We start from the raw sequence: 25,291 nt of genomic DNA on the forward strand, positions 1-25,291 counted from the left end.
AGTTACCATTTTGGAGATATGAGGTTTTCTTCTGACAACAGCAGTGATATACAGTATCTCACAAAAGTGAGTACACCCCTCAAATTTTATTATATCTTTTCATGGGACAACACTATAGAAAGGAAACTTGGATATAACTTAAAGCAATCTGTGTACAGCTTGTATAGCAGTATAGATTTACTGTCCTCTGAAAATAACTCAACACACAGCCTTTAATGTCTAAATAGCTGGCTATAAAAGTGAGTACATCTCACAGTGAACATGTCCAAATTGTGCCCAATTGTGTCGTGTCCCTCCCTGGTATTATGTGACTTGTTAGAGTTACACGGTTCCAGGTGTGAATGGGGAGCAGGGCTGTTAAATTTGATGTTTTGGGTACAATTCTCTCATACTGGCCACTGGATATTCAACATGGCACCTCATGGCGAAGAACTCTCTGAGGATGTGAGAAAGAGAAAAGATGGCCTAGGCTATAAGAAAATTGCTAACACCCTGAAACAGCTATAGGGCAGTGGCCAAGGCCATATATATATATATATATATATATATATATATATATATATACACATTACACATTATATACACATATATAAAACCATGTATAACTAAACATGTCTTAGTTTGCCTGAATCTTCTCTGTAAAGCAGCTGGAAAGTAAAAGTATACTAAATGAATGCTGGTAATGAAACCCACACAGACAGAGAGAACCTGATCTCAAATACTTGACAGCACTCTGAGAGTGTTTAGTATATGATTTCTAGGACAGAATTGGAGTATATTTAATCCAAAGCACAAGATTTTTCAGAAGAGATTAATCTCTTGTACAGTACAATGAGATCTCACCTACACCACTTTCACAAATGGGTTGCACTGATTATTTTTTTAGCAGATTCTTTCTATGAAATTTTGGCAAAATAAAATGAATGAAGAATATTCATAGAAATAAGAATTTTATAGCAGTAACATCACAAAATTTCCATTTATACTTTAAAGCACTGATTGTAGGCCGCTCTGCTTTAATATGAAGGGAACTGAAAGCTAGCACTAAAATCTGGATTACAGAAAGCCCTCCTTCATAATCAGTTGAAAGCGGTCAGTTGGCATCAAAGAACACAGCTATGAAACATTAGGGCAGATGACACAGAGGAATTACCCATGGTCTTTGCACTTTGAGATCAACTGTGCTTTGCTCCTTCAGCCAAGTCTTCAATCACTGAGAGTAGGTAAGTACTCTGCACTTTCTGATCAGGGATTTCATAACTATTCGTTTAGGTTTTACAGCATCTGATTCCAATGAACACTGGTTACAGTCAACCATCTCCAAAATATCTAGTCTGAACAGAAATCACTGTGAAATGAATTAAAGACTAGGTTTGAATGAAAGCAAGGCTGTCAAAAAGGCTTACAGTCAGCCATACACTAGCTGCACTCGAAAGAGGAAGCCCAACCCTTCTACCCCTACCCTACGAGTTCCTCTTCTGAAGTCACAAGAACTCTTTTTTACAACTAACACTGTTTCTGCAGCCTGAGGTTTCCGTTTCAACATCATTATTTTTGTTTAGAACACAGCCCATGTCAAAGGCCTAATTTATCGACTTTTACCTGCGCAATGAAAGCAGACAGTTTGGCTTTGAAGTGTTGTGTGTTTGTCTGAAGGAAGTTGTGGTAAGACCAGACATAGAATTCAGCTGATTGAAAATGGGTCACACAAACAGAATGAGTCATATCACTAGGAAGACATTCTGTGCTACCTATGTAGGAACAGAAGCGTACCAACAGAAGTATAAACAAAGCTGCATAACACCTAACCACTGCAAGCCTGGTCAATTTACAAAAAGCTAAACCATTTTAAGCGCACTCCCATAAAAGTCAATTTCCAGAGAGGGCAACACACTCACAACTACAGTTTCCTGCCTCAAATGACTTCGCAGCCAGCTGTCAGTGTTTTAAAAGGCAATGAAAGAGTCTCTGAATGGTTAGCTACCATATCATAGATATTATTGCTCAGCTCGTTTCATAGACTCTGCACTGCCATCCCAGAGAGCTTTTCATTCTAAAGCAGGGGTGTCAAACTCATTTTCACAGAGGGCCACATCAACATAATGGTTGACCTTAAAGGGCCAGATGTAACTGTAAGACAGTATAAATGTAACTAAATGTAACCAAATGTAATGTAGAATAAATGTAAGTACTCCTTAATGTTAAATAACTCTGAATTTATTTACTTATTCAACTTACAAATATTTGCATAGATGTAAAAATATGTTTGCTTGTTGCTCTGTTAACATAAATCCTGTTAATTTGTCAGATTAAGAAACTCATATTACTCCATCAATCAACGATCAAACTATCCAAGTGAATAAAGAAAAATATCATCAAACACAAGTTATGACATTAACTAACTCAAAACCTTGTCACAGTTGAAAGGGGCAGAATAACAATACAACCAACAACTGTGAGCTGCTAAGAACATGTATAACAGATGTGGCATTTTACAAAAAACTGTTGGCTGCACACATCCTTGCAGAGGTCATACATACACTTAATGACAGATGGTTTGATTACAGTAAACATTTGTCTGCAAAAACATATAAACCTGTGTAAACACTAAATACACTGCTACACATATAAAGTAGTATATGTAATAAACAGGGTTTATTTATTTACCTGCTCACAGACCTTCAGCATACACTGCTTCAAAAATGCACCCTCTGAAAAAGACCTAGACGCGCGAGCGATTTCTTCAGCTACAATAAAGCTAGCTTTCACAGCTGCGTCGTTTTGGGCCGTAGCTCTTGTGAACATATTCTGCTGCGATCGCAGTTTGCCTTTTAATTCTTGTACAATTTGTTGCTTTTCTTGAAGGCTAACTTTGGCATACTTAGCTCCGTGTTTGGTATCAAAGTGCCGATGTAAATTGTACTCCTTGACAACTGCCACCGCCTCATAACACAAAAGACATACCGGTTTTTCTCCTTGAAGCACAAACATGTATTCGCCTTCCCATCTCTCTTGAAACTGTCTTCCATCGGCATCAATTTTTCTTTTCCTGGACATTTTGGGATCAATATTTGTGGCTATTTCTTAATTCCACTTGTTGAAAAAAATCACATTGAGGAGTACACACTGTAACACGCTTTTAGACTTAATTATTAATTATTCCGTCACTAATTCTAAAGCGTGCATTGACCTTAAACTACATTTCCCACAACTCATGCTGATTATGTTACCCGTGAAGCGACGGCATTAAGCCACTAGATTGCAGTCAATCAGATCTTTTTAAGCTCTTGCGGGCCACATCAAATGACACAGCGGGCCACATTTGGCCCGCGGGCCTTGAGTTTCACACGTGTTCTAAAGACATCAACATACAGTTTTATATGCTTTTAAGAAACTTATTTTTTTGCTAGTGAACAAGGTGACCCACCTAGTTAAATAGATCACTAGCTAGATTTGCAAATTTTCCACCTATATTCATTTGAATACACCACAAAGACAAGATATTTCATGTTCAAACAGATAAACTTTGTTGTTTTTTGCAAATATTCACTCATTTTGAATTTGATGCCTGCAACACGTTCCAAAGAAGTTGGGACAGGGGCATGTTTACCGCTGTGTTACATCACTTTTGCTTTTAACAACACTCCATAAGCGTTTGGGAACTGAGGACACTAATCGTTGAAGCTTTGTAGAAGGAATTCTTTCCCATTCTTGCTTGATGTACAACTTCAGTTGCTCAACAGTCCGGGGTCTCTGTTGTCGTATTTTGCGCTTCATAATGTGCCACACATTTTCAATGGGAGACAGGTCTGGACTGCAGGCAGGCCAGTCTAGTACCCACACTCTTTTACTATGAAGCCACGCTTCTGTAACACGTGCAGAATGTGGCTTGGCATTGTCTTGCTGAAATAAGCAGGACTTCCCTGAAAAAAACGTTGCTGGGATGGCAGCATATGTTGCTCCAAAACCTGTATGTACCTTTCAGCATCAATGGTGCCTTCACAGATGTGCAAGTTACCATGCCATGGGCACTAACACACCCCCATACCATCAGAGATGCTGGCTTTTGAACTTTACGCTGATAACAATCCGGACAGTCCTTTTCCTCTTTGGCCCGGAGACCACGACGTCCATGATTTCCAAAAACGATCTGAAATGTGGACTCGTCAGACCACAGGACACTTTTCCACTTTGCGTCAATCCATCTCAGATGAGCTCGGACCCAGACAAGCCGGCAGCGTTTCTGGGCGTTGTTGATATATGGCTTTCGCTTTGCATGGCAGAGTTTTAACTTGCACTTGTAGATGGAGCGACGAACTGTGTTCACTGACAATGGTTTTCTGAAGTGTTCCAGAGCCCATGTGGTAATATCCATTACAGAATGATGTCGGTTTTTAACACAGTGCCTCCTGAGGGATCGAAGGTCACGGGCATTCAATGTTGGTTTTCTGCCTTGCAGCTTACTTGCAGAGATTTCACCAGATTCTCTGAATCTTTTGATATTATGGACTGTAGATGATGAAATCCCTAAATTCTTTGCAATTGCACGTTGAGAAACGTTGTTCTTAAACTGTTGGACTATTTGCTCACGAAGATGTTCACAAAGTGGTGAACCTCGCCCCATCCTTGCTTGTGAATGACTGAGCCTTTCAGGGATGCTCCCTTTATACCCAATCATGACATTCACCTGTTCACTTGTGGAGTGTTTCAAACAGGCGTTTTTTTTTTTAGTATTCCTCAACTTTCCCAGTCTTTTGTTGCCCCTGCAGGCATCAAATTCAAAATGAGTGAATATTTGCAAAAAACAACAAAGTTTATCCGTTTGAACATGAAATATCTTGTCTTTGTAGTGTATTCAATTTAATATAGATTGAAAAGGATTTGCAAATCATCGTATTCTGTTTTTATTTATGTTTTACACAACGTCCCAACTTACCTGGAATTGGGGTTGTATATATATGTACCTTATTGATCCCAAAGGGGTCAGAATTACTGTTGTTTTATTATTAATTACATCAAAGTTTTTTTAATCACACAGAAATATTTGAATCACACAGAAGCATCCATCACTAAGTATGCCACTATAACTCTCTCATCCTTTTAATCTTGAAACTAACAAGTTATAGCTGTCTTCTTCCAGAAAATGGTGACACTAACATTCACAAAAGCAACTACCCAAACACACCTTAGCTTCTTTGCACATTTCTTTCTGATGCACATCTAAAATGGCCAAGGAAGTTGAGGAGATTAGATATAATCCACATGATTGGAAAATTGTAAGTGAAAAAGAGGAGTTTCCAAAGCTGGCTTAAAAAAAATATTAAAAGATAGAGAAACTGGAATGTCAAACACCTGTCCTAAACTACCCCCATGACATAAGCACTACTTAAGGGTTTCATCTTTGAGAAAATAAAGCTCCACTCTTGCTTCAGATCTGAAAAAAAAATCCACAGGTGCTTCTGTCCATTGTGGACTGATGAGTCTAAATTTGTAAATGGAATGACTTGGACTTTAAGAATCAGAAAATCAACTTCTCAGACTGAACTTTGTAGGTGTAGAAACATATCCCTGCAGACCTCCTTGAAAAACTACAAGCAAGTACAGTTCAATCTCTGCAGTCAAGAGCCAGCTGAGCTCAAGATCTAGAACTGCAGAACTTGCACTGATTGATTTTATCTTCAGCTTACTGAACAAGCATCAGCTGTTAAAGGAGAATTTCACTGTTTTTTTTCCAAAATCTCTGCAATTGCTGGAATCAGAATCAGAAATCAGAAATGCTTAGGAATCAGAAAATGCAGCCAACTTCTAAGACGGAACTTTGTAAGTGAAGGAAAACTACAAGAATGTCTAAAAGGCTGGAAGCTGTAAGAAAGGCAAAGAGTGGACATTTTTTGATAAATATGTTTCCTGCCACTGAAAAATGAATACCCTGTACTTAATGGCCATTGCTGGAATTAAATAAACTTTAGGATTGTGCATAGTACTATATGTTTTGCACTTTTTTCCAGAATGCTTATCATCTGCAAACACATTTATGTCACAAAAGAAATCACTTGTATTTAAAAATCGAAGGTATCACTCTACTTTATTCTGAATGAAAATCAAAGCAATGGCAGGGCACCTTATTAAATGAGGAACACAAAAGCAACCACCAACCACCATCTGTCCCCTACACACTATGTCTCTGCTTTTGGCTGTATCATTTATAGCCGGTCGGTGGGCCTATGAACCTTCTTTTATGTGAATTTCACTTTGGGCTGCTTTCCTGAAGGCAGGGGATCAAAAGATTTGTAGACAATGTTGGATCCTCAGTGGTGGTGTCATGAGCCTTCCCTGGTTCTGCTGGCCACTGAACTATGCCAGAAATCTAAGTCGACAGTATGGAGAACAGAAGAGGCAGGGAGGCCCTGTGAACTAGACAGTACCCTCCTAACGAAAGGATCACATTTCAGATCAATGATCTAACTCTCTGCAGGACATACAGTGAGTGCTCCATTAATACAATAGGGCTGGTACTTGCAGCGTGCCATCATTCTAATGGCCCTCAAATTCTTTTCTGTTTCTAATCTGAACCATGTGGTGTGATCAGCATATCAGGTAAGTGACAATAAAAATGAAGTGCTGTTAATGCTAATTAAGTCCTTATCCCACTTAACACCACATACCAAGTAGCATGTTCTCTCACCCAGAATTCACTCCTCCACCTCCAGCTAGTTTGCTCCATTTTTAGAAGCCCTCTCTGAGCTCCTTTCACACATTCTTGCCTGTCTTTAGACTCTGTCAATACATCATGTGTCAACATCACATTCATCTGCCCATCTGCTTCTTTGTCTAGTCTTCTTGGCGAATGCAAGCTTCAGACTCAACTTGAATTACAGAATCTAAAAGCAAATGTGGGCCACAGACTTTGCACAGTTCAATCTCTGCAGTCAAGAACCAGCTGAGCTCAAGATCTAGGATTGCAGAACCTGCACTGACTGATTTTATCTTTAGCTCTACTGCACAAGCTTCAGCTGTTAAAGGGGAACTCCACAGTTTGTTCAAAATCTCTGCCCAAGTCAGGGGTTGAGTTGTAACCAAAGGCAATCAGTTTGTTCGGATGTGAAATGGACTGTTGTAGAGATACTTAACAACTTTTGATTTCTTTACAATGGTGGCGATAAGAACCCAGGTCACTATGTCAATAACATAAATACAGACATTTTATTCACTATTTAATTGCATTTACTTTAAATGCCTTCTGAGCTTTTCTATATAATATTGATAACGGTAAATTAGTGGTAAAAATGTTGTTATTAGGTTTTATTTGGATAAATTTTGACTACATAGCTTGGCATGTACCTCCCATTAACTGAAGCTATTATAGCCCAAAAGCACGTGTTAAAACTATCATAAAACAATGTCTCAAGCACCAGGCATTCTGTAATGTAGCTTTAACAGACATTAAATGCTTTGGGTCTGCCTCCTTTCAGCACCATTGTGAACAAATCTGACTGGGTAAGTTTCTTTAGAACGGAGCAGTTCACATTAAACCACTCTGATTTACTTTGTTTATGTCTAAACCATTAAATTAACCAGAAATTTTGAACAATTGGTGGAATTCCCCTTTAAAGCAATACAAGGAAGAGCAACATAAAGATGAGTCCTGTTATTGCTGTGATATTGTTAAGCATTGGGGGATGATTATAGCTTCTACTATAATTAAATCACCTTTCACCGGTCAGAGAAACCTGTAGGTCAGCACAGTTTCAGAAGAGCACAGTTTTCAAAAGTGCTAACGACTTGCATTCCTGGAATGACTATGCATCAAGAAGAGCAAACTTTCTAATACAGTAACTTCAACCTTTAAAAAAATGAACAAAAGGACAAAATACAGTCTCAAGGGCAAATATAACCATGAGAATGTGGAGCACATGAAGCAGAGATACTTAGAGAACATATGTACAAAGAACTACTTGCGCAACAACTGTTACTCGAACAAACCAACTTGAACTATGATCCACTTTCTTACTGCTCTAGACATTCTTGCAAATACTTAGCATAATGCAGTGCTGTTATTGCTGTGATATTGTTAAGCATTGGGGGGATGATTATAGCATGCCGTCAGTAAATTCATGTTGACCTCAAAGAGATTGAAAAAGTAACTAGTTTGCCCAGGCAAAGGTAAGCACTATGCTGATGTTTTATCACTTTTATCATGATAAATGATGTCATAGTTTGCTTTTCTAGGCCATATTTAGTCAGTACTTAAAAAACACTGATCGATATGTATCCATCATTACAACGAGAGCACAGTCAGTCCTGTTTACTTGGATTGAAACTCATTCTGTCATATTAAAAAGTATTTGGTGAAATATTACATAACAAAATAATATCATGCTTATTGTGAATTGTGGAAATTCATCAAGTATCATGGTATTATATTTTTCACCCCAAAAAAATCACCCACCCCTGAGCCAGCAACATTCTTCAGAATGGTACAGCAGAAGAATGTATTCCCTCATTTCCACATAATGTGTTCCCTCATTTCATAAGCGTAGATTACACCTTTTCTTAGACAGGTTCAACATGTGATTTGGTAAAAACAACAAAAAACAAAGTCTAATTTGCAGGTTTTTTCTTTACCACAGTAGTCAATCAACTGGCTATGGTGTCTAGAGTTTGCTCCTTTAGTTTTGCACTAAATCTACAAGCTTAATGGAGCAACTATTACAAATAATAAACAAAAAAAAACAAACAAATGTGACAAATAATGAAAAGATTTAGGGTGACATAGGCTTCTACTAATTTGTACTACATATCTATGATTATTTCTATTAGTTCTATGACTAAAAACAAAAAAGGGAAAAAATCAGACATCAAACATGTCTGTGACAATATTTTGGGTGAGTACAAGATTATGCAAATTTAATTTTTTGCCAAAACTTTTCTTTAAATATGAAAAACATCACTGAAAAAAGAAACAGAAACATTGCGGCCAAAAGGAAGCAATCCAAGTGTATTGCCACTTATCTGTTGCCGATTAAATCTAGCTTGCCTAACATATCATCATTGTCAGAACAACACCTTCTATCTGGGTCATTCTACAGAAACATACACTTTTCTATCTACCAATAGCTGTCACTGGTGTTACCAATCGTCATTGGTGCTACACATGAGAAAGGTAACACCAGTGACATTTTCATGAAAAACGCATTTTACAAAACGGCTGCTACAGAGCATCGAACCACATCCTGTCAAACAAGGAACATCCACTAAAATATGTAATTTAATCCATTTGCATTCTAGTTTTTCACAATTATCTAACAATAAAGTAGGTCATACCAGTGACTTCAACTAAAAGCTTATATGAAAGCAGGAGCTAATGGAAAAAATTCTGATAACTGATAAGACACAGTGGACTTACCATGTACCAAGTCAACAGCTTATGTATATTGCAGTGTGTGATTTTTATTTTAAAATTAGAGATTTTGTGTTACGTGGTAACACTAGTGATACGACTTCTGGGGACCACAAATTTAATAATTTATTTTGTAATATTTATTTGGCATATATTTCATAGTCATGTATAGATTATTGCAGTTAAAATGTGTTTTTTACTTCAAAATGTGGCACGAGCATATCTGTGGTGCTTCGAATTCTAGATGATTGATTAAAAAACCAATATTGTTAAATTGATGCTCTAGATAGACAAATAGATAGATAGATAGATAGATAGATAGATAGATAGATAGATAGATAGATAGATAGATAGATAGATAGATACATACTTTATTGAGCACAACGGAAATTGAGAAGGTTTAATTGTAAAAAAATAACTTATTTTTTATTTTAAAATATAAATAAATTGTAAATCTAACATATTTTTTAAATGTAATATATCTGTAAATTCTAGGAACACAAAAATGAACGTCTCTGTAGAATGACCCAGCTCCAAAAAAATGTAACTTTACAGAAGAAGGATAAACAGTCTCAACTTCCAGTGTGGGTTAATGTACAGAGATTGTATTCTTTTAGGGCTATTTCTACTGGACTGTGAATTATGAAGTTGTGACATAGTGTAAAGGGCAGTTTGCATTTTCAAATTGTGCAAAAAACTAAAAAAAATGAAAAATGGAGGTACAAGGTTTTGTTTCACCAACAATGAAATACATTTCACCACCGTTGCTCTGTGGTAGCTCAGAAGGGCGAGTGGTAAGTATACTTAGAAAAAGGAAGCTAAAATGTGTAGATAAAAGCTTTCCACAAGCAACCGTATTTTCTCAGTCATGAAATCAGTGATGCTGTAGGGGCCAGCTGGTTTACAAGAAATGTGCAGACATGTGACAACAGAAAAAAGGAAATACCTCTTCCATCACAAATGAGTTTAGAAACATGCTCTAAAATCCTCCTAAAACATTTAACAAGTTTCCTGTTGAACTTCACAGACTAAAAGAGGAAGGTTATTGTGCTTAGCAGTAGTTCTAAAAGCTGAATTATGCTGGGTCTCACCTTTTCAGGTGATGAATGTAATATTTAGAAGTATAGTATAACTACAGAGTAATGTCACAGATGTCCAAGACTGAACCCATCAATTTGTTAACTTTGTTCATGGTATTAGAAAAGTGGAGGAAAACCTTGACATATCATTCATTGGGATAGCTTGCTAGTCTTTCTTATGAAAGCAATTATTGCATATGCTTGCAATCCACAAGCATTAATCGATCATGAACTCAGGCACCTCTGCAGTGCTCTGAATCTATTGAGAAATTCACAGTTAATGGCTAAATTGAGTTGTGAGTTTGCTCACTGAAAGCACAGTTAGGTTAGCTGACGTGCTCCTGCCCAGAGCTTTCCTAACTTGTTTTCTTCATTAGCAACTGATTGGCAATATACATAAGTTGTTGACCACAGAATGCAGCAGTGGCAATTTTCAAAAATGGTTCTAGAAAAACTACAAGAGTTCCTTATATGTGCATGAGGCCAATTACAGAATGCTGAAAACTTTTTTACCAAACAAGCCAAATGAACATACAAACATACATTTGAAAACTGATAAAATATAAATTTAGGCCCATTTAAATCAAACAAAAAGATTTTCTTGAACGCATGTTTACATCAATTGCACCAGGGAAATCATTTAGTAATGTCACGCATTGGACTCCTTGATCGGACTTGAACTCCCAGAATGCGCTGGGAGATCATGTGACTCTGGACTCCAGCTGGCTCCTATCAAGATTTGCAATCCCCCAAATTCTAACTGTTATCACCTGTGTCTCATTTTAGCTTAGAGTACAAAAGCCCGGGCTTTAGATACTACCAGTGTGGGGTATTGTTTCCCCTGAAACTAGTGAGCGGTCTCTTTGTTTGACCTTTGTGTTTTTGACCTTTTTGCTTCATATTTTGACTACGTCTTTTGCCTGTCCCTTTTTGGTACTTTTGCTGGTGGTTTTGACATTTGACCTGAACTCTGACTTCTCTTTGTGTTTTGTCCATTTTGGCTTTGGCTGCTTGGTTTACTATTAAACCATACACTCTCTCATCCGCAATCGTCTAGGTTTCTGTCACTACGTTATAAGTAATGTGATATTAAAGAGGTAGATTCTCATATATAATTTGATAAAAGCTAAGCCACAGAAGCTAACCTTCCAGATGAGCTAATGCTAAAGCTAACAAAGGAACTAATCAGTGCCAAGGTTCTTTACACAAGATCTTTCAGCAAACTTCAGTGAAAAAATACAAATAAAGGGTGTGTGAGTGAACTAATATTTGCATTTACACATAACGTTTCAATCAAATGTGGGTGTAGTAAGCTACAGTCCTGTTTAACTGTTAGCAGGTAAGTTAACAAGCTAGCTAACTGATCTTAACATTTCTCTGTAACCCACAGAAAGCTTAGCTTCCCTTAGAGCCAGAATAAGGCTGTCTGTGAACGTGAACGTCTTTGTCTTAGTGTGGTCTTCCTTCTTCTTCTTCTTTCGGCCGCTCCCTTTAGGGGTCGCCACAGCGGATCATCTGCCTCCATCTTGCCCTATCCACTGCCTCCTTTACTTTTACACCAACCATCTCCATGTCCACCTTCACTACATCCATAAACCTTCTCTGAGGTCTACCTCTTCTCCTTCTACCCAGCAGCTCCATCTCCCAACATTCTTTGACCAATATATCCACTATTCCTCCTCAACACATGTCCAAACCATCTCAACCTGACCTCTCTGGCTTTATCTTCAAACTGCTCCACCTTCACTGTCCCTCTGATCTGCTCATTTCTAATCTTGTCCATCCTTGTCACTCCCAACGAAAATCTCAGGATCTTCATCTCCGCCACCTCCAGCTCAGCCTCCTGTCTTTTAGACAGAACCACAGTCTCCAAACCATACATCATAGCAGGACGCACTACTGTCTTGTAAACCTTCCCTTTCACTCTTGCTGCTATCCTTCTGTCACACATCAGCCCTGACACCCGTCTCCAACCACTCCATCCTGCCTGCACCCTCTTCTTCACCTCTTAGTGTGGTCTTCCACAGCGATTAATCCCAAACTTTTCCAGCTTTGGAAATGAAAACAGCTCCATCGTCCAGATGGCCAGTACAGCATGCGTCGGGCATTAAATATTCCTCAATAACACTCCACCATTTCTTAACCCAGTAATTCTGACTAAATTACTGGCTTCTCTGTTCTCATTGCAGGTCTGTTTTGCAGAGTTCCATTGAAGTTGTACTAAATTACAAACTATACTTATCTGCAGTATTTTTCATGTCACAAAGTTTTCATAAATAGCTATTTGACCAGAAGGACCTGTTTGCTTTAAGATCATACATTCTCTGCACTAGTTTTAGTTCAGTCACTATGCTATACATTTCTAGATGGAATCATCTACAGCTCTGCTCCTCATCAATAACTTCTTCATTTTTCCAGCTTTCTATGAATGATCTTAAACTAATAGAATACTGGCAAGATATTACAATCACTTTATACATTTATCTGCAACAACGTTGTTTTTTTATTATTGAAAACATTTGAATGTTACCATGTGTTCCTAACCTCATGATATCTACATGTATATGGGTGTCTGCAAGTTCTGACACACCTTCAATAGGTATTAACAGTTATTTGTTGGCCAACCTTTTGGTATTTAGTTAGAATGATAAAATATAAGCTTTGTTTGCTCAACACGTAACAGATGGACTCTCTTTCGATTGCTGTCATCATAGTGACCTCCCCAAATACAGGGCTCACTGCTTATGTTGTGTTTAAAAATGGATGAAATAACCTGAGGCTAAGTGGGATGTTTTCTGAGTGTTCCTCTGTATTAGTCTGCTCTCTCTCTCTCTCTCTCTCTCTCTCTCTCGCTCTCTCTGTCTTTCTTTCTCTGCACAACCATGGGCTGACACAGTCTTATCCCAACTGCATCTGTAGTTCCTATTGCATTAAGACTTGACAGAATTTACCGGATGGCATCACACTCAATAATTGTATGTAATTCCCAACAATTCCTTTAATCCTCATGGGATTTCACATTAGGAAAATGTGTAAAGGGAGACAGAAGCTTTGCCAATATTAGTCTATGACAAGTTTTCAGGCTCAAGGATTTTCAGTTATCTTACGTCTTTCCACACCTGAACCAGGTAACCAAGTTTCCACAATGATGGATCCCTGGCTCAGGTGTTCTGGGAGAAATACAAAAATGTAAACCAGTGGAGGCCCCTGTGGGTTGGAATGGAAATCCTTATTATATGCAGTTTTTTTTTCCTCATGCATGTCCTTCTCGAGTGTATGTTAACTGGATTCCCCCTTATTTTTCAAAATTTCTGCATAATTCAGTCGATGAGATGTAAACAAAGTCCTTCAGAGTGTTCTGATGTAAAATGCTTCTTTGTATTGAAACCTACCAACATATTTTTCTTTACAGTGGTGGTGAAACGAACCAGGGGTCACAATGTCTACAAGGCAAATATAGCCACTTTATTCATGACCTTGATGACCAGTAAAACCACAGGCCTCATCTTGTATGCATTAAGCTAATAATGGTAAAACAGTGGTAAATCTGAAGAAATATATTTTCTACTCTGCCTTGCATCCTGCATGTATCTCTCTCCAATGAATAACACTTGAAAATACTTTGTAGGCCAGAACCTCTTCTTCAGAGCTTTCGTAAAGAAACGTATCAGGCATCAGTAAATTTATTAACAATCATGTCACGTAAAAACCTTCTTTGAGTTAGCTTGCGCAGACTTCGGACGCCTGGTTCCTATCACAACTTTCTTGTAAGAAGACAACAAGAAATAAAATCTGTTGTATTTGTGCGTGTCATAGTTTGACACCACAGCCTAACAGCGGCGAAAGGCTCAAGAAAGCAAAACAGCTGCACGATGATGGAATATGGTGCAAAAAATGTGCAATTCCAAGATGGTGGCATTGTCTTTTCAAAGCATGCTGGGAGCATTTTCAAACATAATAGATTGCACTGATGCAATAACACTTTATTTACCATAATCTTGTTAAAGTGTGTCAGAGCAAACGTACATCTCCATGCAAAATGTGGGCTAATCTGTAATCTACATGCTTTTAATCCCTGTTCACACTGACGGCGGGCTAGCAGAGGGTCCAAAACATCCTTTAATCCCTAGAGAAACAGAATGTCTTTGTAACAGGTGGCAGATTCATTCATCCCCTCACCATGAATGGCTGCAGAAGCTTGATTTTGGTCTTGCTGTTGGACCGTTGCAGCTTGCACACTGAAAATCATGTGACCAGATTCTGTTCATCACACTTTTTTGTGGGGAGACTGTGAGGATGTGCTGGGCTCTAGTGAGAGAACAAAAGACGAGCACACGTACAGACACAGTATTACGCTGAACGCTTAGCGTGGACGTACCAAAACGCACCTATGGCGCAGTTTTGCTGAACTCTGGGCTTTAAATCGCTATTTTGATGCTACCCTGCTGTCGACTGCAGCCCACCGAGAGCTAGTGCACAAAGCTCGGGCACGACCAGGAAGCACCACCAGGCTGCCCTTGGCTCAATGTGGCATGCAGCAAGAGACCGTGCACGTCACGCAAAAGCACCGAGCCCAGCGAACACATATTTGATGCCTGCTACATGTACCTGCGCCCCCGGGGTCGCCGTGCTTTGGGGGTGGGGGGGAAGGACAGTGACTCACTCTGCGTATCCGGTTCGCCACGGCAGCGCGCTGTCCCGCCTCGGCGTGATCACGGGTCTGGAGCCGTGTTCGCTCGAGTACTGCAGCAGCTCTGGCGTGAGCTCCAGAAAGTCCGGCCGGCTGTAGGGGAAGCGAGGAGGCAGCGCGTCCGCCCCGCAGCCCTGCGCGCCCGGCTGCTGCTGCTGCTGCTGCTGATGGTGGTGATGGTGATGGTGGCCGTGCGGAAGAATGCCGCCCACCAGCGAGGACATGGCGTTCTTAACTTTGCTGATCATCGCGGCGCCGCGCTCGCAGGTCTAGGGCAAGAAGCGGCGCCGACAGCCGAGAGCAAAGGCGGAGTGAAGCGGAGGAGATGCGATGCAGGAAGCGATCACCGCCGAGCCATGTGACGCTCTGACACGCTGTGTTTTCCTCACAGCGGAAAAAAAATAATAAAAATCCTCACCAGGCAGGAGTGGCTGTCATCCGAGGGGCTGGACAGAGAAGCAGGAGGGCAGCAGCCGGACCACAGCAGGTCCAGTAGGGGCAGTGGAGGGAGAAGTGAGGAAAAGGGGCGAGGACAGAGCACAGTGAATACATACACACATACATACATAAATCAAACAGTACTTGGTTCTAATGATAACTATGAAATCAGTCAAGATATTTACAAATCCACATACGATTGGTTTAATAATCATTTATAGTATTAATATTATTTATAATTAATAATATGCCCTGGTCAGTTCTTCTATTATTGCTACTACAATATTACAACACCTGCTGTTACTAAAGATGATGGTATTAGTGTTGGAAGCATATCATCTGAACAAATAAAAAAAAAGCTGATAAAAGAAGAATTGTTGCATTTCTCCATAATTCAATGGTTAAGATGTAAACAAAGACATTCTGAGGGGTTTGATGTGAAAAGTTCCATTCAGAGAAACTGAGTGAATTGTTCACAGTGGTGGTGGCAGAGTTGAAAGCCTCTAAAAGCGACATCACAGAAAGTTATTACATGAAGTGGTTATGAATATACATTTACAGCATTTGGCTGACGCTCTTATTCAGAGCGACTTACAATTTGCTTGTTTTACACAGGTAGGCAAAGGTGGTGTTAGGAGTCTTGCCCAAGGACTCTTATTGGTATAGTGTAGGGTGCTTACCCAGGCGGGGGATTGAACCCCAGCCTACAGCGTAGAAGGCCAAGGTGTTAACCTGAGACATTCAGGCCTGATTCCTGAGACATTGTTTTATGATAGTTTGCGGGCATTATAAGGCAAAATAGTATAAAGAAAACTTTTTTTATTTCAGATTGACCACTGTTTTACCCTTATCAACATGACATGTAAAACACTGAAGACACAATCACTGGTCACTTAGGATTGTAAATGAATCAGATATATTTGCTTTGTAAACAGTGTGACCCTTGGTTGCTATCATGACCGCTCTAAAGAAAATCCAAAATGCTCTGCATGACTGTTTACATCATAGCAACTGAATTATGCAGAATTCTTTTAAAAATTGGCATCAGTAACAACAACATTAATACTGCTGTGCTACTACTTCTACTGATGATAGTGATTATCAAGATATCAGTAATGTTATCTATTTGGCTGCTATCAAGTGATGGTAGCATATCTTCATCTGGTCAATTTGTAATAAAATCTTAATTAAAGTAGAACTGCTGATTGATTTAATAACAACAACAATACTATCAATGCTAGCACTAGATCTTCTACTACTACTATTCTACTACTATCTACTGCTACTAATGATGGTGATGATGATGATGATGATAGCTTGGTTTAGTCATTCCAAGGAAATAAAAGAGGACCTACTACTTGATTTAATAATAATAATAACAGCAACAACAATGACAACAATAACACTACTGCTAGTACTACTTCTTCTCCTATTATAAATGATGATGATGGTGATGATGATGATGATGATGATGATGACATTAATAATGGTAACATATCTTCATCTGGTCAGTTTGTAATAAAACTTTAATTAAAGTTGAAATACTACTTGATTTAATAACACTTCATACAGTAATAATAGCAACCCTGCTAGTACCTCTACTACTGCTGTACTACTGCTAGCAATGAAGATGATGATGGTGGTATTAGTGATGATAACATCTTCATCTGGTCAGTTTGTAATAGAAACTAAAGTTGAACTGCTGCTTGATTTAATAACATGTAATAACAACAATACTATCACTGCTAGTACTGTGTCTTCTACTACTACTATTCTACTACTACTACAAATGATGATGATGATGATGATGATAATAATAGCTTGGTCTAGTAATTTCATAAAGGAAAATATGACTTACTGCTTGATTTAATAATAATAATAATAATAATAAGGACAACAATAACAACAACAAAAACAATACTACTGTTAGTACTACTACTACTACTACTATTAATACTGCTGCTGCTGCTGATGATGATGATGACGGCTTGGTCTGGTCAATTTATGATAAAAATAAAAGATGACCTACTGCTTGATTTGTCAAGGAATGTTAAATATCCTGTTTAGAATCCTTGTCTTCAGATGAAGGGAAATGAAACAAGATTTCAGTTTTGTCTCATGTTTGCATTTGTGAGGATTTACACTTGTAAGCAGTTGGTGGATATGAAATGTGACACATTAAGGCTCTCATAATGAAAACCATCTTGCTGCTTTAAAATGGGTCCTTTGATACTAACTTCCTGCGGGGGTGCAACGTTGACAGCAACATGAGTGAAGCCCCAGGAGATGCTACTAATGGTTGTATTTGAGGCTCATTTTTCTCTCCACACTTCCAGAACAGTTTAAAGTCAAGCGCTTCGTCTGAAACAGAGTTGCCCTCAAACACCTAGTCTCCAAACTCCCCAAGGAACTTCTTCTAAAGTGTATATATATTTATATATAATATATCCTTTATAACTTAAACAAACAGGTGACAAATACACTGAGGACTGTGATGGTTTGCTCCAGTGTTTATTGTGTTCCTGTAACACAGTCCCGAAGAGGTGCTAGATTTTTGTTTCTGCCTGGGTAAAGAGGGTTACATTTCTGATGTGTCATCCAGGCTGCGCCTCCTACATGCATAACTGATAACCCACTCATAACGCACTCTTGTAGGGCTGCATTGATTGCATGCCGTTGGCTTCTAGCCTCACCGTTAGCTTGGAGAAAGTGCCTAACTTTTTTGGCCTAAAGATTTTTTTTTAGACCAGTTTTTGGCCTAAACATGCTTTGAAACTAATTCAAAACGGACTTGCAAGCACATGGTTTTAATGGGATGAATGTTGGATATGAATGTTTGCCTGATTAATATCAGACAAGCTGCGGCAGATCAACAGAAATAACTCATTAAAATGAATAACTAATTAAAAGACATCGATGTTCTATGATTGCAACAAACGTCTTCAGCAAGATGGTCTGAGCCAATGATATCACAGCCATTGATAGATGATGCCGTAACCCAGAACCCTTATCCTAGATTTTTCTTGCATTTAGTTATTTGTTTTGTGTGAATATGGCAAAGCAGCCATTATTCATTTTTACATAGGCATTTCAAACCTTTCTTTATATTTCCACATAATTAAACAGGCTGTTTTGTTACTGTGCAAATTGATATTTATAAATGAACTCTGTTCTGATTGGCCGCTTGGTATTGAGCAGCATTCAAACAGCAGTCCATGCTGAAACTCTACTAAACTTCATTGTGAATAGGCTTAGCTAATTTATTATAGGCTGAATGGGTGGATATATGTAAATGTGTTGGTTTTACAGACCCTTTACTCAATAGAACTCAATTTCCCCAGAATCTGAATAAAGGTGCTGGGATGAGGTCTATAATATTTATAGAGTTATATTGTCTTAAATCAAGGTAACTGATTTCATTACAGTCCTAGATTTTGCACATATTTCACATGTGTGTTTTTGTTATTCATGAAATCTTCAGTAATGAAGTTCATGAAGCTGTGAAAATGGACAACATGAGGTTAGGTAGTACCATTATTCTGAGAGTATTCTTTTCCTGTCAAGGTAACTGACTGCATTACAGGTCTAGACACTGTGAACATATTTCATATAAATTCTGTTTTTCTCAGCCTTGAAATCTCCAGTCAATAAGGGCATGAGTTTCATATGTGTGAAAATGGATGCAATTATGGAAGTGCCACTGTTATGAAAGTATGGCTGCTGGTGTGGTTGGTTGATGGACCCCTTTGCTTTGTCACAATTCATATCTGTCAGACTTGTCAGTCTGGAACTTCATCCAGTGTGTGTAAACAAAAAAGGAAAGATGAACATAAAGCACCTGTAAAGCAAACTGTCAAAAGTGCAATTTCCTCATACTACACAGTTTCACATCTGAAATGTGTGCCTTATGTGACAGAATTTTGTAACCCGATGGCATCACATAACTCTTAGATTTGATGAAACACTTAGACAAGCAGAAGGACTGAGTTGAGTGATTCTGATTGGACTCCCACAGGACCACTACGGAACAGGTATTATTTGGGTGGCGAATCATTCTTAGCACTACAATTACACTGACTGGTGGTGGCATATTACATTGTTGTGCTGGCATGAGTGGATCAGACACAGTGTCCACTCACTGTCAACTCTATTAGACACACCTACCCTGTTGGCCCACCTTGTGGATATATAGTCAGAGACTGTAGCTCATCTGTTGCTGCAGAGTTTGTGTTGGTCATCCTTCCTCTAGTCCTTCATCAGTGATCACAGGATGCTGCCCATATGACGCTGTTGGCTGGATATTTTTGGTTGGTGGCGTATTCTTAGTCCAGCAGTGACACTGAGGTGTTTAAAAACTCCAGAGACACTGCTGTGTCTGATCCACTTGTACCAGCACAACACACACTAACACACTACCATATGTCAGTTTTACTAGACACCTCTATAACCTAAGAATAACTCAGCTAGCGTGCATTGTGGTCTGTGTAGTTACTGAATAATAAACCTTAGTATGTCATAAACCTGGGATTCTAAGGGGTTAATATCTCATAATAACAGCACAGTATCTCATAATAATAACTTATTAAGTCATACTTAGTACCTCATAATAATGACTTAGCATCTCATAATTAAGAGAACATGCTGTAATTATTATGAGGCTCTCAGGTATGATTATGAGTCTAAGTCATAATTATGAGAAACCATTTCATGATTATCACACTACACATTAACTAGGCTTCCAATTATTCCTACATAAGGGATTTTTTTGTTTGTTTTCCGTAATTTTGTCACTGTTTGGCAATATGGAAATGGGAAAAAATTGCAAATGCTGTCTTGTAGCTGTAATTCATTATGTAACTGTAATTATGTACGTATGCAATTATAACAAAACAACAGTAATAACTCTGGCTGATTAGAAACATGTTTTCCTGCTTTGAATTCCATCAAATTATATGTTCAGGCAATTTGGTGGGCTGGAAAGCAAAGCAGGCTATACCAGAAGAGGTTAAGGGAAAGTGCTACTGAAGTGCTAAAGGTAGACACTCCTTCCTGCGTTTCAATCCACTTCGCTCTTTCTGTAGTGCAGGCTGTTGTACTGCATCACCTAAATTATTATATTTAGTACAATGAGTATATTTGATGACTGTTGTGAATGAAACCCCCCCAGTGCAAAAATACACCAATGGTTCACCCTGCTTGAGTCCATAAAATCACAGGCTTGAAATCCTCATAATACAAGGCTAGCAAATGCAAAGTAGATTTTTTGAACCTGGGCCTGACCTTGAAGATGAATACAGACTCAATACTGCTGTGCCATGAAGGATTGGCTAGTCTAGAATTAATGGTGCCTAGGAAGGGTTTTATGGAGAAAGAGCTATAAGAGATCATAATAAATCAGTCATATCAGAGACCCTAACATGTTTTGTCTCAAAATACTGCTCTGTGCTGTTGAAGACAGGCTTTGTCTAGTCTATTAGACAAAGGAATAGATTGAGTCTTTTTGTTGCTTGGGCTCTACAGCATGGTAATTGTTTACATTGCTAACTAAGACCATGCTGCAGTACTTTCATACACTACATGGCATAAAGTAAGTGAACCTGACCATTGCACCCACAGTATATGAGCTTTGTGGCTATAACAGCCTCCACTTTTCTGGGAAGGCTTTCCAAAAGAATTCGGACTATGTCTGTGGGAATTTGAGCCCATTCAGTAAATTAAGCATTTGTGAGGTCAGGAACTGGCTCCCAATGAGCTTTTCATTTCATCCCAAAGATGTTCAGTGGGGTTACGTAGTTCCTCCACACCAAACTCATCAAATATGACTTTATACATCTCACTGTGTGCAAAGGGACACAGTCATGCTGGAACAAGAAAGGGTCTTCCCCAAGTTTTTGAAACAAAGTTGGAAGCATGTAATTGTCTAAAATGTATTTAGTATGCTGCAGCATTAAGATTACCCTTCACTGGAACTAAAGGGCTGAGAAAAAAACCCTAAAAACAGACCGTTATCTCTCCTCCACCAAACCCAGTCCATCAGACTGCCAGATAGTGAAGCATAATTTATCACTCCAAAGAACATTTCCACAGCTCCAGCACTTGGGACTATGCGTATAGTGAACTTAGCCTTGTGTGCAGCTGTTCAGTCATGGAAACACATTTCATGAAGCTCCTGACTCACAGTTTTTGTCTTGATGTTGTGTCCAGAGGCAGTCTGGACCTCTGTAGTGAGTGATGCAATGGAGCATAAGTGACTTTAATATCCTATGAGCTACAGGTCTCAGCAGCCCCGCTCTGTGAGTTTGCATGGTCTACCGCTCTGTTGGTGTGCCGTTGTTGCTCCTAAATCCTTCCAAACCTTTGAACAGTAGTGTAAGTATGATATTCTCCACCTGATGAGAAAAAAGTTTTTCATTAATGCATTTTTACCATGTGGACCAAGTTTACCAAAAGGCATTTGTCACCATACCAACTTTCCTTTTCCCTGAACTGCCTCTTTTCATATTCTTACGAAACTCCAGAACCAGTCTGTGATTGCAATATGGATTTTGTGCGATTTTTGCATTTATAGGTTGGAAAATTGCCAATAGACAAGGAACGAACGTTTAAATTCCCAGTCAGATTGAGAATGCTATTCAATATGACCGCAGCACAGTGGAGTGTAAAGTTCTCTTTTAATGCAAATTATGGAGGATTTTATAATTATTTGACAGGTTTAATAACACAGACATAGTGCATTGTGCCTTTCTAGAATTAAAAAAGGGTGCAGGCCTGCACATATGCAGCTACTTAAATTCAAAGCTGTCTATCAAACCAACAGACAAGATGCTGAGCAAAAAGCATGTGCTCATCAATATGCTGCAATGTACTATTATTATACATTAAATTTAAGAACATACTGTTCGGCCTGTAAAAAAAGAAACTGTGACAGTTTTTGTCATTTTGGCTCTGTAGACCAACACATTAGAATGAAATGAAACTATGACTTTATGTCTATATGTCATGTCTGACTGATGAGGGACGTGTGGAAAAACTCACTCCAAAGCATATTGCTTCATCTGTGAAACACGTTGTGGTCATAATTAGCTGCCAGTTGAACTGGATCACTTGTCTTTGGTGATGCGAGTGCTGAATGCAGTACCAGGATGAGCTCTGAAGTTTACAGAAAGATATTAAAGGTACATTGGTCAAAATTCAAGATGCTGTTGTAGTTAAGTAGTGAACTGCAACACTGGAATTACTTTTTTTTTCAATCTTTGGATCCGTCTCCCATCAATACAAACACACATCAATACAAACCACACTCCTAAAACTGCTATTAGAGGTTGCTAGCTTTACCAAGAGCTACCATGACTTAACCTTCTAGCGATGAGGTAGGCTGCTTATTAAGGGCGTTGCCTTACTTCATTATTTAGACATGGATGACAAAACAGTGGTATTATGCTTATGTTGTTTGAGTGGCGATCAAAATTGCAAATAAAGCTTATATCTCAACGGAACATATTGAATGTGTTGCTTTTCATAGCTTAAACAAGTATTACCTCAGTGTGTTTACCTCAGGGTGTTTGTCCTGGCTTTCAGGAACCAAGATAAAAGCTATAGACATTGAAAGAGGGCTGCAATACTGTCCAGATTTACTCTTCTTGGTAAATTCATTATTGTTACATTTCATTTTTAACAGGCAGACCTTTCATTAATCTTGCTATCAATGTACTTTCCAAATGTTTTTTTTTCTTTTCTGTATTGCAGCAGCATTTGGCTGGAGTGTAAAACGTAAAAGCATTTGGCTGGAGCCGTAAAAATGTCCTTTGTACTGGGGCACACACATGCTGTTCCCCACTGGGAAAATTCAACTGCTTGATAGTGAACTTACAAGCCTATAAACATTTGGTATTGGTTCCTCTCCTTACTTTTGAAAGGACACTCTTCACTGTCTTCACTGTCCAGTTTTTCAGTCATTTATAGCTACCAACTCTGGAATGAACTTCCAGAAACTGTTCGGGACAATCTTTAAGACTAGGCTGAAAACTCACTTGTTCAGTTTAGCTTTTGGTAGGTAATGTCCCCCCCTAGATAAAGGCAGCAGATCCAGGGGTCCATGGACACAGGGAATTATAGTAAACTGAGACGCTGGTGCTGTCGTCCCGCTGCTCTCACACGGTCACTCAAGTTTGTGGTCAGTGGAGCGGAGGGATGCCAAACTGTTTAAGAGTGCTGCCGTGTCTGTGTGTCCTTCTGGTTCTCTCCTTTTAGCTAATGCTGTCATCGTCAGATCTGCCGGAGTCATTAGCCACACTCTGTAAATGTTTACATCCCCTGTTTATGTAAAAACGGATGGAATAAAACTAATTCCATCTAGGCCTGTCGCGATAATTACATTATCGACTTATCGTACGATAATTTTTTTAACCGCGATCATTTTTGCCGATGTCGATAATTGGCCATTGGGTTTCCGCGCAAATTTGTTTACATGAGAATAAACCGCAACTACGTTAGATTTCAGAAAGTCACGCAGTGCTGCTCTCTCGCAACCCCCCCCCCCCCCCCATCCACTCATTAGGAAATTAGTGCAGTACACGGAGAGCGCATGCGTCAATAACAGTGCCTCCACACACACAGGTGGAGATGTGTTAGCTCGCGAACGTATTCGAGGCTAATAGGACTTTCTTAAAACTAAACAGCTCCAGCAAGAACGTTTAGAGTCGTCCAGTCCAGATGGACTTTCTTTTAAAGCCACATTCGACGGCTCCGGTGTGGGAGTATTTTGGCTTTAAGCCAAATGAGCGTGGAAAATCCATCAATGTGAATGAGCCGGTATGTCGACTTTGTTTCAAAACGGTGTCAACGAAAGCTGACAATACAACTAACCTGAGGTCACATTTAAAGCACAACCATCCAGCCCAGTTTTCCGAGCTGAAAACAAAAATTTCAGCTGGAGAGGGGTCTTCCCGAGCTGGAGAGGGGTCTTCCCGTCAGGTGGCTATTACGGATGCCTTTGCTCGGCAGTGTAAATACAAACGCGATAGCGCAAAATGGCGCACACTCACAGATAGTGTAACTCGCGATATAGCCAAAGAGATGCTGCCATTAAATCCGGTCGAAAAGCAAACATTTATAAACTTTTTGTGAATTTGTGATTCGTATAACTGTGATTTATAGCATATACATATATGATCAGATAAGAGAGACTCCAAGTACCTTTGTGTTATGTTCAGAGTTTAAAAAAGTTGAATTAATGTAAATGTTACTTTAATATTTATGTTGTTACTTAATGTTGCAATGCCATTCTTTTGCACTTTTTGTTAAAGAGTTTATTTTGTTATAAAGGTCTGTTTAATATTTTGTGCAATTTTCTCAGAATCCACAGAGCCCAAGTGTGGTTGTATTTTATTTGTTTTATTTATTTGGGATATTAAAATATTTTCATATTGGAAGCCAAATGTCTGTTCTTAATAATAAAAAAGTTCATTTCACGTTAAAATGGTGTAATTATATTATTATGCTACTATATTATTATTGTGGCACATTGTCTTAAAGCTCCTTTGGGGAGCCCAGAAGCAAGAAAAAAATCTATAATGGCACTTTAAAATGACAATATTATCGTTTATCGCAATAATTTCTGGGACAATATATCGTTCTGAAAATGTTGTTATCGTGACAGGCCTAATTCCATCTTCCTGCTTTCTT

The 25,291-nt window shown here is 38.8% G+C and overlaps 1 protein-coding gene across 1 annotated transcript in view; it reads right to left on the minus strand.

Moving 5' to 3' along the window:
* ppm1j (protein phosphatase, Mg2+/Mn2+ dependent, 1J) overlaps positions 1-15,591 on the minus strand; it is a 28,725-nt gene extending 13,134 nt beyond the window's left edge. Inside the window, exon 1 of the mRNA XM_017697851.2 lies at positions 15,143-15,591. Within this exon, the coding sequence (XP_017553340.1) occupies positions 15,143-15,417 (275 nt within the window). The 5' untranslated portion in view covers positions 15,418-15,591. The remainder of the gene's footprint in view (positions 1-15,142) is intronic.
* Positions 15,592-25,291: the final 9,700 nt, after the last annotated feature.

Source organism: Pygocentrus nattereri, chromosome 26, assembly GCF_015220715.1.
Source record: "Pygocentrus nattereri isolate fPygNat1 chromosome 26, fPygNat1.pri, whole genome shotgun sequence".
NCBI lineage: Eukaryota > Metazoa > Chordata > Actinopteri > Characiformes > Serrasalmidae > Pygocentrus > Pygocentrus nattereri.